This window comes from Corythoichthys intestinalis, chromosome 5 (genome assembly GCF_030265065.1).
Source record: "Corythoichthys intestinalis isolate RoL2023-P3 chromosome 5, ASM3026506v1, whole genome shotgun sequence".
Lineage (NCBI taxonomy): Eukaryota > Metazoa > Chordata > Actinopteri > Syngnathiformes > Syngnathidae > Corythoichthys > Corythoichthys intestinalis.
The window spans coordinates 2,746,066-2,764,442 of record NC_080399.1 but is presented as its reverse complement, the minus strand read 5'-3'; the positions used below and the strand labels follow the sequence as shown (position 1 = coordinate 2,764,442).

At 42.4% G+C, this 18,377-nt stretch overlaps 1 protein-coding gene across 1 annotated transcript; it reads right to left on the bottom strand.

Moving 5' to 3' along the window:
* Positions 1-1,291: 1,291 nt before the first annotated feature.
* Positions 1,292-13,780, bottom strand: LOC130916206 (hornerin-like). Its single transcript, XM_057836724.1, has 8 exons — positions 13,324-13,780; positions 13,142-13,260; positions 11,477-11,580; positions 9,169-9,343; positions 5,574-5,691; positions 5,411-5,493; positions 1,675-2,699; positions 1,292-1,598 (listed from the first exon to the last, which is right to left on the bottom strand). Exons 1-8 carry the CDS (start codon positions 13,711-13,713, stop codon positions 1,537-1,539), a joined length of 2,076 nt encoding a protein of 691 aa, XP_057692707.1. The 5' UTR covers positions 13,714-13,780; the 3' UTR covers positions 1,292-1,536.
* Between the last annotated feature and the right edge of the window lie 4,597 nt (positions 13,781-18,377).

Genomic DNA, 18,377 nt, shown 5'->3' with positions numbered 1-18,377 from the left:
GGGTTAAAAATAAAACAATGTGATTTTCAGTTTTTTTTTTCCACATTCTGTCTCTCATGGTTGAGGGTTACCCATGTTGACAATTACAGGCCTCTTTAATCTTTTCAAGTAGAAGAACTTGCACAATTGGTGGTTGACTAAATACTTATTTGCCCCACTGTATCCGGTTCGGGCTGTGCGGGCCCCAGACCACCAGGCGCTCGCACACGGGCCCCAACCCCAGGTCTGGCTCCAGAGGGGAGCCCCGTTACTCATCCGGGTCAGGTACCCTTACTCCTGTTTTTATCGTCCATCAGGGTCTTCTTAACCGTTCTTTGTCTGACCCTTCGCCTCGGACAAATCTGTCAACTGAAACACTACCAGGGGCAAAAGCCCACGACAGCCTAGCTCCTAGGGTCATTAGGGCACTCAAACTCCTCCACCACGATAAGGTAACGGCTCACGGAGGATGACTGGTTATATGATTATTAATTACCTGGGTCTTTCCCAAAGGGAAAGCCAAGGTAATGTTGTTTCTCAACTTTATTAGTCTTATTATTTATTTATTTATTCATCTTATTCTAGTTTTTTTCGGCGCACCGCGCACCCCAAACCATTGCACCGATCGACACTATTCAAGTATCGGCACGGCCGGAATTTTCGCGCGACACAGGGACTTTTTCAAACTTCCCTGAAAAATTTTCCGTTCGCCCGTAAACGGTCATTTTCCGGAAAAAAAAAAAAAAGTTTCAAAATGTATCTAGTTTAAAGGAATATTCTGGCAACTTCATAGTAAATATGTCAGCATTGGTTTGTATTTGTTTTTTAAAATAAAACAACACCAAATTAAATAGGCCTAACGACGCATAAGGTACAATGCAACATCACAACGAGGTTATGCTAGCTAGTGCGGGAAGCTAACAATAAAACAACATCGTTCAAAAAACCAGACATCATTTTTGAACGGTGTTATCTTACCATTACCTTCTCACAAATCCAGACACCATTCTTGAATGTTGTTATCTTACCGCTAGCTTCCCTCGTTAGCTAGCATAACATTCTCATAGTGATATTACTGTATGTAGAACAAAAACATGATTTTTTTTTTAGTTTCCTTTAAGAATATTCTTCTACTAACTTTTTCAAAACAATGTATGTATCTATTTGGGATAGAAGGTATCGCAAAATTTCGTCACACCCCTACTAAATATTACTATTAAAAACTATCATGATTGAATAATCAGCCACGAGAAGTCTCGGATTGACTCTACTGTGTAATACTGCATTTTGACTTTATTTGACAAACTCCATGTAGATTGTGTGCACATCATGACACCAGCGTTTCACACAACTCCAATTTTATTTCCATTCAAAACCCTGACTTGGGAAAATATATATATGTATTACACAGCAGCAGCAGTAGCGCAAAATAAGTGAAAACGTGCGTACGTAAAGATCAACTCTTGGATTTTAAGGCAATATGAAGAAGGGTGGTTGTGCAGGGAATAACATCCAGTCAGTCAAGATCCAATCAGAATGTTTATTTCATGGCCGACTTTATGCAAGTTTCTCTGCAATATCGAAAGGACCCAGTGTGACGATACCTCTCCATTCATAATCTGGGAAGGAAACGAGCAAAAGAGTGTGTTAATAGTAGATTAAAACAATAAAAAATGAGAGAGCGGAGGGGCGTACCTTGGGCTTCTTTGATAGAACGGCCTTTTCTTCCGCTCCAGGTGGTGCCGCCGGTCGAGGTGGTGGTCCAGGTGGTCGTGCTAGTGCTAGTGCTAGAGCTGGTACTTCCTCCGGTGGGGTTCCAGGTAACGGTTTGCTTGCCTGTCTGGACGCCGGGATTGCTGCCACCTGGTTTTTGGCCGCCTGGTTTTTGGCCTCCTGGTTTTGAGATGACACCACCGCCACCACCACTGCCAGTGGTCCAGGTACTTGATGTGGTGGAGCCACCTCCATGGGTCCAGGTAACACCTGAAGTTCCGGTACCAGTACCAGTTCCGGTTCCGGGGGTGCTGCTTTGTTGGCTCCAGATTTTCTTAGACCCGCTTGTGTGAGTGCCGCTTCCACTGCCACCGGTGGTGGTCCAGCTAACGCCACCTCCCGTGGTGCCGCTTCCCGTGCCGCTGGAGCCGGTGGTGCCGCTTTGTTGGCTCCAGATTTTCTTAGACCCGCTTGATTGAGTGCCACTTCCACCAGTGCCGGTGGTTGTCCAGCTAACGCCGCTTCCCGTGCCGCCAGAGCCGGTGCCCCCACTTTGTTGGGTCCAGATTTTCTTAGGCCCGCTTGTTTGAGTGCCGCTTCCACTGCCGCCGGTGGTTGTCCAGCTAACGCCGCCTCCCGTGGTGCCACTCCCCGTGGTACCGCTTCCCGTGCCGCCGGAGCCCGTGCCCCCACTTTGTTGGGTCCAGATTTTTTTAGACCCGCTTGTTTGAGTGCCGCTTCCACTGCCACCGGTTGTTGTCCAGCTAACGCCGCTTCCCGTGGTGCTGCTTCCCGTGGTACTGCTTCCCGTGGTCCATTTTTTGCCACCGGTGCTCCATTGACCGCCTCCCGTGTTGCCGCCTCCGGTGTTGCCACCTCCTGTGTTGCCGCCTCCCGTGTTCCCGCCTCCCGTGCTGCCGTCGCCGCCGTGCCATATGTTGGTTTGTTGGCCTCCTCCGGCGTCACAGGTGCTGCACGCCGAATCCACGCCGCTAGCCTCTCTCCAGCTGGAGCCACGCATCAGATTATCAGTATCAAAAATGAAGGACATGACAAAAACTAGAAGTGAAAAACCATTTTTGATAAGGGAAACCAGAGACTCCATTACTTATTGACCTGACACTTCGTCTATCTGTGTCACGCTTTACCATAGGGGGCTGAGCTTGAAACTTCATTTAGTAATAGTCAGCCGAAGACGGCACACGTTCATGTCAAAACCGGGTTTAAGCTTTGATTTTGGAAGAACTACGAAAGCTGTACCGCATACAAACAGGAAGGGTTGTCTCAGGAGTGATTTGTTCGAGGATTAAAGGTAAATATCATATTTTTCGTACCATGCACGCATTTTGACACATGAAAAAAATCGATATGAGAACGGGAACTACGGCATTGGCGTCATTCTTCAACATATATAGACCCCAATCACCAACGTCACACAATCACGTGATCGCTGTGTTGTGCCGCCATATTGTCCGTCATTGTGTGTCCTTATTCTCAATGGTCTCAATTTATTGTTCAAATTATAGTGCAATTCATTTCAGCCCCGGTGCTTTCAGACGCTGTAAACTCATTGGATGTGTTGCGTAAAAGGCGTTATGTGGAAAAGCTTCGGTCGATCCATTCGCCAGATCCATATTTGATGCCTAAATCGATATTTTTCGACCCGCTGTCTTCGCCGTCTCTGCCTGACATCTGCTACCCTGATATCTACAACTATCTTGTCCACAGAAACTCAGCCTATTCTCACGAAACCTTGAAAAACTTTAAGAGCAGCACTCTAAGCAACATTACCCCGTGTGACCCTTCCAATTTTCTAAAATGGCGACAATCAATAAAAAAAAAAAGTTGACTGCGATGGCCGACGCTTCAAGGATAGGTGGATATTGGACTATTTCTTCAATAAAATACGCAACAACTGTGTCTGCCTCATTTGCAAAGAGACAGTCGCTGTTTTCAAAGAGTTCGATGTAACGCGATATTACCAAACAAGACACGCTGACATGTACGACAACATTACAGGGAAGATACGCAGCGAGAAATGAAAGCAACTTGAAGCTAGTTTAATTTCACAGCAGCAGTACTTCGCAAGAGCCCGAGTGTCGAAAGAGAACGCCACAAAGACGAGATTGTTGAAATTATGAATTAAAAAAAAAAAATAATAAAGCAAATGTGACACACAGAAGGGCTTGCTAAAATTTGTTTAAATATATTGTTCTACGTAAATCAGCCAAGGTAGCCCCCCACATTTTTACCACACCAAATCTGGCCCTCTTTGCAAAACGTTTGGTCACCCCTGTTTAACTGATGATCCGTAGACGAGGCCAGCTTCTTTCACTTGGTACCAGCTAAATATTATTCAAAAAAATAATGATGGCGGAAGAAATAAACATCTTGAATTTGAAACTGTATGTTGTCGGCGATTAGCCTCGCAATGATCTTAAATGTGGTTGTCAGCCCAAAACCCTCTAAATATATATTAAATGCATCTTACCAGGTACAAAATGACTACTATATAGTCTGTGGTGATCGTTTGGTGCCCAGTTTTCTCGTCGAATTGCACCAGTCCATCTCGCTCTCCTCTTCGGGTCTCTCAGAATACGGTAGAACTTCAAGTCCAACCACCAGACACGCATTCACCATTTTCATTATTAATGTTAACTAGCAGAAAAACACGCCGCAATAGGAGGATGTACATAGCGGTAATGTGTAAACACGACAAGCTGACAGACAATATGGCGGCTACAGTCAGGGGGGCGGAGTTGTGACGTCATGTGATTGGGGTCTATACGTTAAGTAGATGCGTAACTGCCCGGTTTTTAGCTCTTTTAACGTCCCCTCTTCCCATCCCTGAGGAATGGTTGATGGGAGCGCGGGGGCCCGGGGGATCACCCTGGATCCCGGGTGGGTGACAATGGCTCCTTTGCTGGGCTGCGGGAGGAGGGATGGGCTGTGCTGCGCCCCCGGACTGGCTGGGTGGGGGCCATGGCCTTGGGTTGGCGACCGCGCAGTGTCTCCACTCGTCTGCGGGGCTGTCGCTTGTTTGGTGGGGCTCGCGAGCGGCTGGTTGTGATTGGGCGCGCTCGGGTGTGGGGTCCCGGTGCCGGGACTGGCAGTTTGGAGGCATAGGGTTGGTCACCAACGGGCTAACACTCACAAGGGATTCACACGATTACTGGGTTCTAGATCACAGAGCTGATTTGAGTACACTTTACCCCTCCCAATCACTTAGCTTTTAGACTTCCCCACCCCCCTCCCCTTCTTTCCCTGGTCAACAGGCCCCCCCACATGGTGTCAACCGGAAATACATCTAGCTGATAATAACACCAACATATTTATAGTTAGTGTAGGCGTTCAATGTATTTCTTGCTGTTATTTGTGTTTCTTTTCCTTCTTCTCTTGTGTTTCTTTTCTTTTGTTCCCCCATAACCCTTTCCTTTTCGTTGCCTTGTCATAATAAACGAAATATGTTGAATGATCAGAATGGGGGTAAGTCATACTCTCAATGTGAAACATTAAAAGAGTCCAGACCAACCGGACAATTATTTTTTACTATAAATACCTAACCCTAATATTAATATGATTTATTGTTCAATATTTATTGAATATTTGAACATTTACTGTTCATAATTAGCATTTGTCTGATTATCATATGCACATAATTTACTGTATTTATGTACTGCAACACACCTGTGCGAGTGTGTACTTTCTCCTCACTCACCCGTTGATGTAGGAGCAGGCTCTATGGTCAACGTCAATATCATGGCCCGTTGACGTGGCTCTCAACTGGCAGGTAATGTAGAGCTGTGAGGATTGTCAAAAGCACTTTTTGAGGAAGAGCCCCTTTTTATAATAAAGCTAACCTTATTTTGAAAGGTTCTCACCTGCCCGCTATCGGCACCCTGGAATCTGAATGCCTCAAACTGGAACTGAAGCGTGTTCTCCACTGTCCGTTGCATAAACCTGGAGTCTGCGCCGGTTATCGTGGCGTCGATCAAACACCTGAGTGGGTAAAAGGGGCGGAGTCAAGAGGGCGTGGCATTCTCAGATTGGCAATTTCGCACAGCGGACACTCGTTTAAAGTCATTGAATGCCATTGACGGCAAGAGATTTTGACACGATCAAAATGGGCGTCGAGTGCCGTCAAATCAATCGTCAATAGGAAGCAATGAGTTAAATATGAAAAAAAATGTATTAATAGTTTTTATGAATATTCAAGACACGTCTGCCGTTAACGGGCGCACGCACGTTATGAGGATGCTCCCAGTTACTGGGAGAGAGATTTACTCCTTTTTAAAATACTGGAAAATAAATTTGTGTATGAGATAGGCAGGCTTTTGTGCGCAAGTTACTTTTTAGAGCGAGAGGGGAAGAGAGATAGTTCGTTGCCCCTTGTCTTTCAGATGTCCAGCAGTAGTTTTAAGGCATTTCAATTGAAAACTGTCCTGAGTGAGTTGCTAAGACCTGCGTGCGTCTATAAGAGGTGAGTACACGAACCCTCTTGTACTGTTTAGCCTTTATTGTTGTTGTTTTTGAGATGTTAATAGTTAGCGCCGAGCGCTAAGCTAATTAGCTAATTTCCTAACGTGTATTTCATATGCAGAATGTGTAAAATCCTGATTAAGTACAGCGATAACACTACAAACATGCGAAATAGTGCAGAAATCTGTTGTTGCAAGCGCTGCCTGGGAGCCGACAGGCGTGTGTGTGTGGGCGGTCAGGGAGAGAAGAAAGTGCGCGCGCTGTAATGAGTGTTTGTGTGGCGGTGTTGTTGTTTTTTTATGTGCTCGGCAATAAACGCCACAAGTTACAAGTGATCAAGAGAAGGTGTGATTTCCACCTGTCACTCCAAGTGTTACACAAAGGAGATAACACTCTCACATTGGTTAAAAGAAGTCTTATTTCTAAAGACACTTTGTTTGGGTCCAGAAAATGTGGAATTCATTCCACCAGTGTAAATTTTATTGTATTGTTGAGAGAAATAAGTACTCCCTTTAAAATGGTTCATGTTTTTGCACTTGTATAAAATTAATAAATAAAAAAGCAGCTTAAGGGCAGCTTTTTGTTGTTGTTGTTGCTTTTTGGGCATGTTTGCATCGTTCCTGTTGAGTCATAAGGATATTTTAAATAAATAATGGACATCAATTTGTTTGGCTACTTTATTAATCAGTAATGTACGATGCATCAATAATTGTGATAATCGTGATAACCGCGATCACCGTCAATACCGTGATCATCGTTCAAAAATCAAATCGTAGCACACTGAATTGTAATCGAATCAAATCGTGGGGTACCTAAGATGGCACACCCCTAATATAAATAGTATTAAAATTAAATAACCAATCATGAAAAATATAAAAATATCATAACAACAACTGATAATTAGGGCTGCAGCTATTGATTCATTACGTGAACCGATGAATCTATCAATAAATGAGTTAAAATAATCGAGTAATCTAATATGGATCATTTTAAGTGTTGCAGAATAAATTTTAGATGTAAAACAACAAAAGTCCGCTAGCTTAAATGCTATAAAATGCTAACGTTTTATTTTCAATGCTCTTAAAAAATCGTTCAAACACATATTCCCACAAAAAAAACAAAAAAAAATGCAAAATATACCTCTAAACTAAATTACGAATGCATCAACAATCTTATTAGCTCGAACAAAACAACCTTACATTGGTCTTAGCAGGGAGCAGCTGGATCCAGCCATGTTTGTCGAGTTGTGTCATATTCACTGTTGCCACTCGAGGGCAGTGTTTCCACCCAAATGAATACAAATAAATGCAAACACTTTAAGAACAAACTATTACAAAGCCCCTCAAAGGAAATGAATCCTCGAAGCAGCAAAATTTGATCCCAAGCTTTTTTTCCCTCATCGAATTACGCAACTTGTTCGTAACTCGGGGACTACCTGTATTGACAATGAATCCACAAATGTGCTGTTGCTGAGTGTGTGCTGTCCCATGGTCGGTAAAAATGCAATACTCTTATGTATCAGTAGGTGTCAATAGGTAGCTAATTACTTTGTTTAGTGATGCGTAAGCGGTAAGAGTGGCATTGGAGCTAGCGGCTAGCTAGCTAGCAAAACTATAACGGTGACATCGATAGAAAGGTTTTAAAACAGAAAGAGGCTTTGAAACGACTCAAATATGACTATGACTAATACGTATTTCGCCCAAAAGACCAAGACGACAATTAAAAACAATAAATTTAATGCTGGCATTAACCTGCTAGCATGAACCAACATTTTTTAAAACGTATTTTCTCTAGACTAAAATCTTTGAATTTTTACAGACAAAAACTTTTGAGTAATCATTGACTAAAACTAGACGATAACTTGTTAACGAAAACTAGACGAAGGCTAACCCATTTTGAAACGACTAAAATATGCCTAATAAGTAGGGTTGTTCCGATCATGTTTTTTTGCTCCCGATCCGATCCCGATCGTTTTAGTTTGAGTATCTGCCGATCCCGATATTTCCGATCCAATTGCTTTTTTTTTTGCTCCCGATTCACTTCCAATCATTCCCGATAATTTTTCCCGATCATATACATTTTGGCAATGCATTAAGAAAAAAATGAATAAAACTCGGACGAATATACTGTATACATTCAACATACAGTACATAAGTACTGTATTTGTTTATTATGACAATAAATCCTAAAGATGGCTTTTTACATTATTAACATCCTTTCTGTGAGAGGGATCCACGGATAGAAGGACTTATAATTCTTAAAGGATAAATGTGACTTTGTATATTGTGACTAAATATTGCCATCTAGTGTATTTGTTGAGCTTTCAGTAAATGATACTGTAGCCATTTAACTGTTCTGCCCAAATGCATGATGGGAAGTGCAACCATGACTGTGCGTAGTGGCACCAATTGATATATCTTCTCTGTGATGGGAAATAACTTAGGGTGTTAAGAAAAAAAGATCAACTACTATTTAAGGCTTTAGTCAATTAAAGAAAGGCTCCAAAGACTGCCAAAATCAACTCAACAAATTTTACGCTGCCTTTTAGCTCTATATATAGGTAAAACGGCCCCATTTTTGACTGAACGCGACAATGCGTGAGTGGGTCGTGCAGCGCGTGCGTTAATTGCGTCAAATATTTTAATGTGATTAATTTTTAAAAAATTAATTACCGCCGTTAATGCGATAAATTTGATAGCCCTACTTTAAGCCAAAACTAAAGACACTGGATGAGTGTAAGATATTTTGTCTGTAACGTTAAATAAAATAAGAAAACAATTTAATTAAAAAAAAAAAAATATATATATATATTTAAAAAAGGCATGTCCGATTTTTTTTTGCCGATTCCGATACTTTGAAAATGACGTGATCGAACCCAATTGATCGGCGATATGTATTTTCGTGCAAACGACAAAATTAAAATGGCGAACAAGAAATACACCGGCTCAACAGATGGATGAAATAGTATAGAAAGTTACTTGTGTAGCAGTTCCTCACCCATTATCCAGGAAGGTATATCTAGGGCTGGAGTTAATATCAGGCGAGAGAGTAGCCACGCAGTTTTCCACAAAAACTCGGAGGGGCACGTGGTGATATTGCATGACCGAGGCCTCGATACGGATCATATCTCCCAGGTAGTACTGGATGCGGGGCCTCTCGAACATCCAGTCGTCTGTGCGGAAAAGACAAATGTGTCAACAGGTTGGAGTAATAGCGCATAGGTGGGTAGACTAAACACGAAATTGGAGTCGAGTAGGAGTAGCGTTACTTCAAAATAAAATTACTCAAGTATAAGTAGTCATACAAAAGTGTATAAGAAAGTATCCTGTGAAAAGAAAACATAAGTCGTGAGTAACTGCTTACAATGTCGTTAAATAATTCTACAATATTTTACAATGAGAGTAATAAACAAAATAAAGCTGCGAATATAATTGAGTATATCACTAGTAGTCGTCCAATTCATTTGAGCTGGGAAGGATTGCTGTGGCTGTGGCTATGGCGGTCAATGGCAACCATTGAGTTTAATTTTGAGGCGTTTCAGGTAATTTGCTATTGATTGTCAGTCACTTTCTGTTGGTTTTGGGAGCATTTCTGGGTGATTTCCCGTTTAATTTTGGGTTACTGAACAGGAAGTGACCCAGGAATGAATAATCAGCGACAATGACAACCAGTGAGTGTAATTCTGGGGCATTTTAGGTCATTTGCTGTTGATTCCCCGTCACCTTTGTTGATTTGCGGGGCATTTCTGGGTAACTTCCTGTTGAATTTTGGGTTACTCAACAGGAAGTGACCAGGGAATTATTAATCAGTAACAATGACAACCGGTGAGTGTAATTTTGGGGAAGTTTGGATCATTTGCCGTTGATTTTCAGTTATTTCCTGTTGATTTTACGGGCATTTTTAGGCGACTTCCTGTTGACTTTGGGTTACTCAAAAGGAAGTGACCCGGGAATGAACAGGCAGTGACAATGGCTACCAATAAGTTTAATTTTAGGGCATTTCAGGTCATTTGCTGTTGATTTTCAGTTACTTTATACTGATTTTGGGGGGCATTTTTGGGTGACTTCCTGTTGATTTTGGGTTATTGAATAGGAAGTGATCTGGGAATGACTAGGCAGTGACAATGGCAACCAGTGAGTTCAAATATTTGGGCATTTCAGGTCATTTACTGTTGATTCTCCGTCACTTCATGTTGATTTGGGGGGCATTTCTGGGTCACTTCCTGTTGCGTTTGGGTTATTGAACAGGAAGTGACCCGGGAATGAATAGACAATAACAATGGCTACCAGTGAGTTTAATTTTGAGGTATTTTAGATCATTTGGTGTTGATTTTCGGTTACTTTCTGTTGATTTTGGGGGCATTTCTGGGTAACTTCCTGTTGAATTTTGGGTTACATAACAGGAAGTGACCCGGGAATGAGTAGGCGGTGACAATGGCAACCAGTGAGTTTAATTTGGGGCCATTTAAGGTCATTTGCTATTGAGCTTCAGTCATTTTCTATCAATTTTGGGGGCCTTTCTGGGTGATTTCCTGTTGAATTTTGGGTTACTGAACAGGAAGTGGCCCGAGGATGAACAGGCAGTGACAATGGCAACCAGTGAGTTTAATTCTGGGGCATTACAGATCATTTGCTGTTGATTTTCAAACTGCTTCTATTGATTTGGGGGGGCATTTCTGCAGAACTTCCTGTTCAATTTTGGGTTACTGAACAGGAAGTGATTCGGGAATGAATAGGCAGAGACAATGGCACCGGTGAGTTTAATTTTGGCGCATTAGAGGTCATTTGCTGATGATTTTCAGTTACTTTGTGTTGATTTTGTGTCGTTTATGGGTAACTTCCTGTTGTATTTTGGGTTACTGAACAGGAAGTGACCTAGGAATGAAAAGGCAGTGACAATGGTTACCAGTGAGTTTAATTTTGGGGCATTTCAGGTCATTTGCTGTTGATTTTCAATCAATTTCTGTTGATTTTGGCGGTATTTGTGGGTAACGTCCTGTTGAATTTTGGGTTACTGAACAGGAAGTGACCCGGGAATGAATAGGCCGTGACAATGGCAACTAATAAGTTTAATTTTGGGGCATTTTAGGTCGTTTGCTGTTGATGTTCAGTTACTTTCTGTTGATTTTGGGCACATTTATGGGTCATTTCCTGTTGATTTTGGGTTACTGAACAGAAAGTGACCCAAGAATGAACAGGCAGTGACTCAAAATGTGTAGTCATATGACTGTATTGTTACGTCATATTGTTATCGTGGAGTCTCTGTCGTAGAGCAATAGTAGAACTGGAAAAATTTCAGTACTCACCTGTCCTCAGGCTCAGAGTGAAATACAAGAACTCCTCGGCGACCCTGACTGCGGAGAACGGGATCCATTGCGGGTCGAGAGGGAGACTGCTCACGTTGTGGTGCCTGAAGATTGACAACATATTTTGTCTTGGGTTTGCTCTTGAACTTTTCATCCAAATATGCAGTGCATTGAGAAAATTAGGTATGTTTACATGGACAAAATTTCTTCAATCCGATAAATGTTTGGATTAATATTATGATGTGTTCAAGGACACTAAAAATATTGTTCCGATTAGGTCTTGCGTGTTCATGGATCAGAACGTCAGATTTTGACATAAGCAGATTGACGCTGTGTTCATGCGGTGTCGTGATTATGGTAAAGATGGTAACAAGCTAGGTTTTTAGAGGATTTATTGTCAATTTGCACGTGGTTTGATAATACGTAGTGTACACATTTATGAAAATCTCATTTTTGAACCAACACCTCGAGACTCGACATGGCCTCGAGATCAGGCTGGGCTCGGCTGGGCTCTACACGGCCTCGAGACTCGTCCTGTCTCGACTCGGCGTGGGCTCGAGACTACTTGGCTCGGCTTGACGCGGCCTCGAGAATCTGCTTGGCTCGATGTGGCCTCCAGACTCGGCTCAACATGACCTCCAGGCTCGGCTCGGCGTGACCTCAAGACTGCTTGGCTCGGCTCGACATGGCCTCGAGACTCATCTTCGCCTGGGCTCGATGTTGCCTCGAGAATTGGCTCGGCTCGGCACAGCCTCGAGAATCGGCTCGGCACGGCCTCGAGAATCTGCTCGGCTCGACACGGCCTCGAGAATCGGCTCGGCTCGACGCGGCCTCGAGACCCGGCTCGGCTCGACGCGGCCTCGAGACCCGGCTCGGCTCGACACAGCCTCCAGACTCGCCTCGGCTCGGCACGGCCTCCAGACTCACCTCGGCTCGGCGTGGCCGCGAGACTCGGCTCGCGGTGGCCGCGAGACTCGCCTCGAGGTGGCCGCGAGACTCGCCTCGACGTGGCCGCGAGACTCGGCTCGACGTGGCCGCGAACCTCGTTTCGGCTCGACGTGACCGCGAACCTCGTTTCGGCTCGGCATGACCGCAAGACTCGCCTCGGCATGACCTCGAGACCCGGGTCGGCTCGACATGGCCTCGAGACCTGCCTCGGCTCGACATGGCCTCGAGACCTGCCTCGGCTCGACATGGCCTCGAGACCTGCCTCGGCTCGACATGACCTCGAGACTCTGCTTGGCTCGACAAAGCCTCGAGACTCGGCTCGGCATGGCCTCAAGACTCGCCTTGGCTCAGCGTGGCCTCCAAACTCGACTCGACCACAACGGGTAAGACTCGCGACCTTCTTGTGACTCGCATTATAGTGACTCGTGCAATTGTCTGCACTTAAGGACGGCTTGTTCCAAAATGTTGGAATAAAGTGTTTTCAATCAGATTATAAATCGGTATAAACGATTCCTTTCAATCGAAATAGAATCCTGATCGGAATAGGATAGATCGGGTTACAATATTCCCAACGGGTTATGTACATGAAGCAATTTCATTCCGACCAGGCTTTTAATCTAAATAAAAGTGTCCATGTAAACATACCTATTGAGAAAAATTGCAGGCTTTTTGGCGCGTCTTATAGTGTGGAAAATACGGTATTTTCCTGAGGGTCACCTTGGGTAGTGACATTCCACAATCACAGCCGCTTCGTTGGTCCTCACCACAGGGGAGCCGCCAAGTCTTGTGGGGCTGTAGTTCAGAGTAAAGGTGTATATCAGCGTGTCATCTGTCATCTAAAAAAATGCAAAAGATGCATGAAAAGGGACGTTTGTTAACGAAGCAAAACGTTGCCGTACCTGTAACATGCTGCCACAGTCTTGCAGCTCGGTCTCGAAAATCAGTACGTGCGCTTGAGTGTCCTCGCCCACGGCACCGCAGGGACCCAAGGTGAGGTCGGAGGGTTTGATGAACTGGCCTATTCCAAAAAAGTCCATCTGGGCCTCCACGCGCGCTTGACTCTCGCGGCACTCCACCGAGACGGTGGCGGCTTGGACCGGTTGCCTGATCTCAAAATCGGGCACCGGCTCCACAGGCGCCGTGGGCCCTTCGGGGTAGCTCCAGGTGAGCGGCTTCTCGAAAATGTGCTTGGCCTGCGTCTGGTCGCTAGGCACCTGACCCCCTGGTTTCTGGAAGCCGGAGCACAAGCCGGCCAAGAGCGCCAGCAGGCACGCGGCGTTGAGCTTCATTCTCACCGATTCACAACAACCCGCGATCCGCCACAAGATGCTGTAAGGATGCCCCGCGCGGCGGCTGGTTTTTATAAGCGTGCCCGGTGTTTGCCTCCTGGATTTTGGACAGCTCCCATCACTGCTGATAAGCGACGGTGTCATCCAATCCAGTTGAGTTGACCGCGTTTGCGTGGCGTCATGCGACGCTGATCTCCGCTTGAAACGCTGCCATTCGCTTGCATAACACGAGATGGCCGTCTATAGCAGGCTATTATGAGCCATGCCAAAAACTTTTAACCCATTTAAAGGACACTCATTGAACACGTTGGCTGCCATTGACAGCCCTTTCAGTTCAAATGGATCAGACATTCATCGATTAGTCAATGGCGTTCAAAAATAGTCAGTGGCGTAGAAACATTGATCAATGGCAATTCAAATGAGAGATTAATCTGCCTATGAAATTAATGGATTAATCTTCTGAACAATTATGTTATTTGTCTAATTTTTTCAATTAATCTAATTTTGCAGTTAATCTATGAATTCTAATGCTGCCTGTGAAAATTACAGATTAATATGGCCAATAATTTTGTGACTGATGAATTCGATGGATTAATTACGAACAATTACGCAATTTATTTTTCATTCAATCTAATTTTGCAGTTAATCTGTGAATTTTAACGTTCTGAGAGAATAGTAGTGTACTAGACAGTATACGACTAAGTGTGCAAGAGAATAGTAGTGTGTATGTGAGTTTACTACTAAGTGTGAGAGAGAATAGTAGTGTGTGAGAGTATACTACTAAGTGTGCGAGAGAATAGTAGTGTGTGAGAGTATACAACTAAGTGTGAGAGAGAATAGATGTGTGTAAGAGTATACTAAGTGTGGGAGAATAGTACTCTGTGTGAGAGTATATTACTAAGTGTGAGAGAATAGTAGTGTGTAAGAGTATACAACTAAGTGTGAGAGTATACTAAGTGTGGAAGAATAGTAGTGTGTGTGAGAGTATATTACTAAGTGTGAGAGAATAGTAGTGTATGAGGGAGTATATTTCTATTTGTGAGAGAATAGCAGTGTATGAGCGATACTAATAGGTTTGAGAGAATAGTAGGGTGTGATAGTATACTACCAAGCGTGAGAGAGAATAGTTGCATGTGTGAAAGACTATGCGATTGTGTGTGAGTGTATACTGTACTACTAACTGTGAGAGACAGTAGTATTGTGTGTGAGAGTATACAACTAAATGCAAGAGAATAGTAGTGTGTGCTAGACAGTATACTACCAAGTGTGAGAGACAATAGTAGTGTACATGCAAGTTTACTACTAAATGTGAGAATAGTAGGCGGTGAGAGTATACTACTAAGTGTGAGAAAGAATAGTAGTGTGTGACAGACTATACAATTGTGTGTGAGAGAGTATACTGTACTTCTAAAGTGTTAGAGACAATAGTATTGTTTGTGAGCCAAAACAACTAAATGCAAGAAAAAAAGTAGTGTGTGCTAAACAGTATTCTACTAAGTGTGAGAGGATACTACTACATGTTAGGGAATAGTAGCAGTGTGAGAGAGTACAGTATATTACAAAGGGTTAGAGAACAGTAGTGTGTGAGAGTATGAAACTAAGTGTATGAGAGCATACTAAGTGTGGGAGAATAGTAGATTGTGTGAGAGTATATTACTAAGATTACAATTGTACTAACAATTGTGTGTGAGAGAGTATACTGTACTACTAAGTGTGAGAGACAATGGTTTTTTGAGTGAGAGTATACGACTAAATGCGAGAGAGAATAGTAGTGTGTGCCAGACAGTATACTACCAAGTGTGAGAGACAAAAGTGGTGTGTGACAGTATACTACTAAGTGTGAGAGAGAATTGTAGTGTGTGTGAAAGACTAGTGTTTGTGAGAGTATACTGTACTACTAAGTGTGAAAGACAATAATAGCGTGTGAGTACTCTACTAAATATGAGAGTGTGCTAGACAGTATACTACCATGTATGAGAGAAAATAGTGTGTGAGAGTATACTGCTAAATATAACAGAATAGTTGTGTGTGTTAGACAGTATACTACTAAGTGTGAGAGACAATAGTAGTAGCAGAGCGGTGGAGTATACTACTAATCGTGAGAGAGAATACTAGTGTGTGAGAGTATATCACCAAGTTTGAGAGAGAATAGTAGTGTGTGTGAAAGCCTAGTATAGCCTAGTATAGGCTTTTACAATGCTTCGGCATTATTTCATATTGTTTGTGAGATTAAACAACTAAATGCAAGAAAAATAGTAGTGTGTGCTAGACAGTGTACTACTAAGTGTGACAGACAATAGTAGTGTGCGTGTGAGTTTACTATGAAATGTGAGAGAAAATAGTACTAGTGTGTGAGAGGATACTACTAAGCATGAGAGAATAGTAGTAGTGTGACGTATACTACTAAGTGTGGGAGAGAATAGTAGTATTTGTGAAAGGTACTACTACTATAGATACTACTACTATACTATTTTGTGAGAGAGAGTATTCTGTCCTCCTAAGTGTGAGAGACAATAGGGGTGTGTGTGAGAGTACACTACTAAATATGAGCGACATTAGCACTGTGCTGGACAGTATGCTACTAAGTGTAAGAGACGATAGTAGTGTGTGTGAAAGTACACTACTAAATATGATAGAGAATAGTAGTGAGTATACTACTAAATATGTGTGAGAGACAATAGTAGTGGGTGTGTGAGTTTACTACTAAATGTTAGAGAGAATAGTAGTAGTGTGTGCTAGACAGTATACTACTAAGTGTGAGAGACAATAGTAACGTATATGAGAATATACTACCAAGTGTGAGACAATAGTATTGTGTGAGTGTATACTACTGAGTGTGATAATTGTGTGTGATATTATTGTATGTGAGAGTATACTACCATGCATGAGAGAGAACAGTGGTGTGTGTGAAAGACAATACTAGTGTGAGTGAGAGAGTATAATGTACTCATAAGTGTGAGAGACAATAGGGGTGTGTGTGAGTATACTACTAAATGTCAGAGACAATAGTACATTGTGCTACATAGTATACTCTTAAGTGTGAGAGACGATAGTTTGTGTGAGAGTATACTACTAAATTTTACAGAGAATAGTAGTGTGTGTGAGACAGTATAATACATAGTGTAAGAGACAATAGTAGTGGTTGTGTGAGAGGATAATACTAACTGTGAGAGAATAGCAGAGTGGTTGAGTATACAACTAATCGTGAGAGAGAATAGTAGTGTGTGTGAGTATACTACAAAAATTGAGAGAGAAAAGTACTGTGTGCTAGACAGTATAACACTAAGTGTGAGAGGCAATAGTATTGTGCGAGAGTATACTACTAGGTGTGAGAGAATAGTAGTGTGTGAGTATACCACTAAATATGATAGACAATAGTAGTGTGTGTGAAAGACTATACTAGTGTGTGTGAGCGTTTACTACTAAATGTGAGATAGTGTGTGACAGTATACTAATAAGTGTGAGAGACAATAGTAGTGTGTGAGAGTATACCACCAAGTTTGAGAGACAATAGCAGTGTGTATGAGTATACTTCTAAATGAGAGAATACTAGTGTATGTGAAAGACTATACTAGTATGTGTGAGAGTTTACTAATACATGTGATATAGGATAGTAGTAGTGCATGAGAGTATACCTGTATTTGTTAGCATTTCTGACTGAGGGGGGTGGTCATGCTGATAGGAAAGGCGATTCAGGGGTCACTTTCAGGAGAATCAGTGTGGTTTTGGTCCGGTTCCAGCTTATTGGACCAGCTCTACAATAGGAATCAGCCTGTCCATTCCGATTGAAGCCTTCAAGTACTGCATTTTCATTTGGTTTGGGCGTTTATTTGCATTTTATTGAATCCAGTTATTGATGAAGAGAATTGTCAATGTGTGTGCTATCTATTTATTTCTTTTTCAGATATTCAGAGGTGTACTGAAAATATGGTCACCAAATAGGTTATGTTGACAGTAGGTCAGGACCACCTGACTTCTGCCGTACATGTCACACGTTGCCTCCTGCCAATGTACATTTGTGCTAATCGATGATGGACCCCAGCACTACACCCGACTCGCTAAAATTGCGAAATAAGAACACCGGAAAAACTGCGCACTTTCACATAAAAAGGGAACACAGCAACACCAAAACAGAACGTCCACTCGCGGATTTAATAGCTTACACTGAGGTTTATTTCTTGAAGAAACTGACAACTGTGTTTGTATATTATCACAAAAACAAATTGGTTTCTTTTCACCGTGAATTTTTGATATAACTCGTTCTTGCTAGCTAGCATGTGCCTGTCTTATTTACACATACATATATATTTTACTATGAATGTTCTAGAAGCGTTTACATATGTGAATGTCAATTCTTTTAAGTTAAAAAAGAAGACTCAAAGCTAATTTCTGTTAGCGCTTGATTTGCATATTCCATTAAATATTAGCATTAAGCTAGCGGGTGCTCACCTGGAATGAGGATATTCAAAATTTTTGTCCATGAATGTTCCAGAAGTGTTTGTGAGTGTGCATATGAAGTAAATCATAATATTATTATTTATGAATTATTAATAAATAATGAACTAAATAACTTAAATAAGAAGAGTCAATGCTTCAGTAAAAATCTTTTTTTTTTTTGGTCAATGAATGTTCAAAAGATGTTTAAATGAGTATTTTTATCTAAA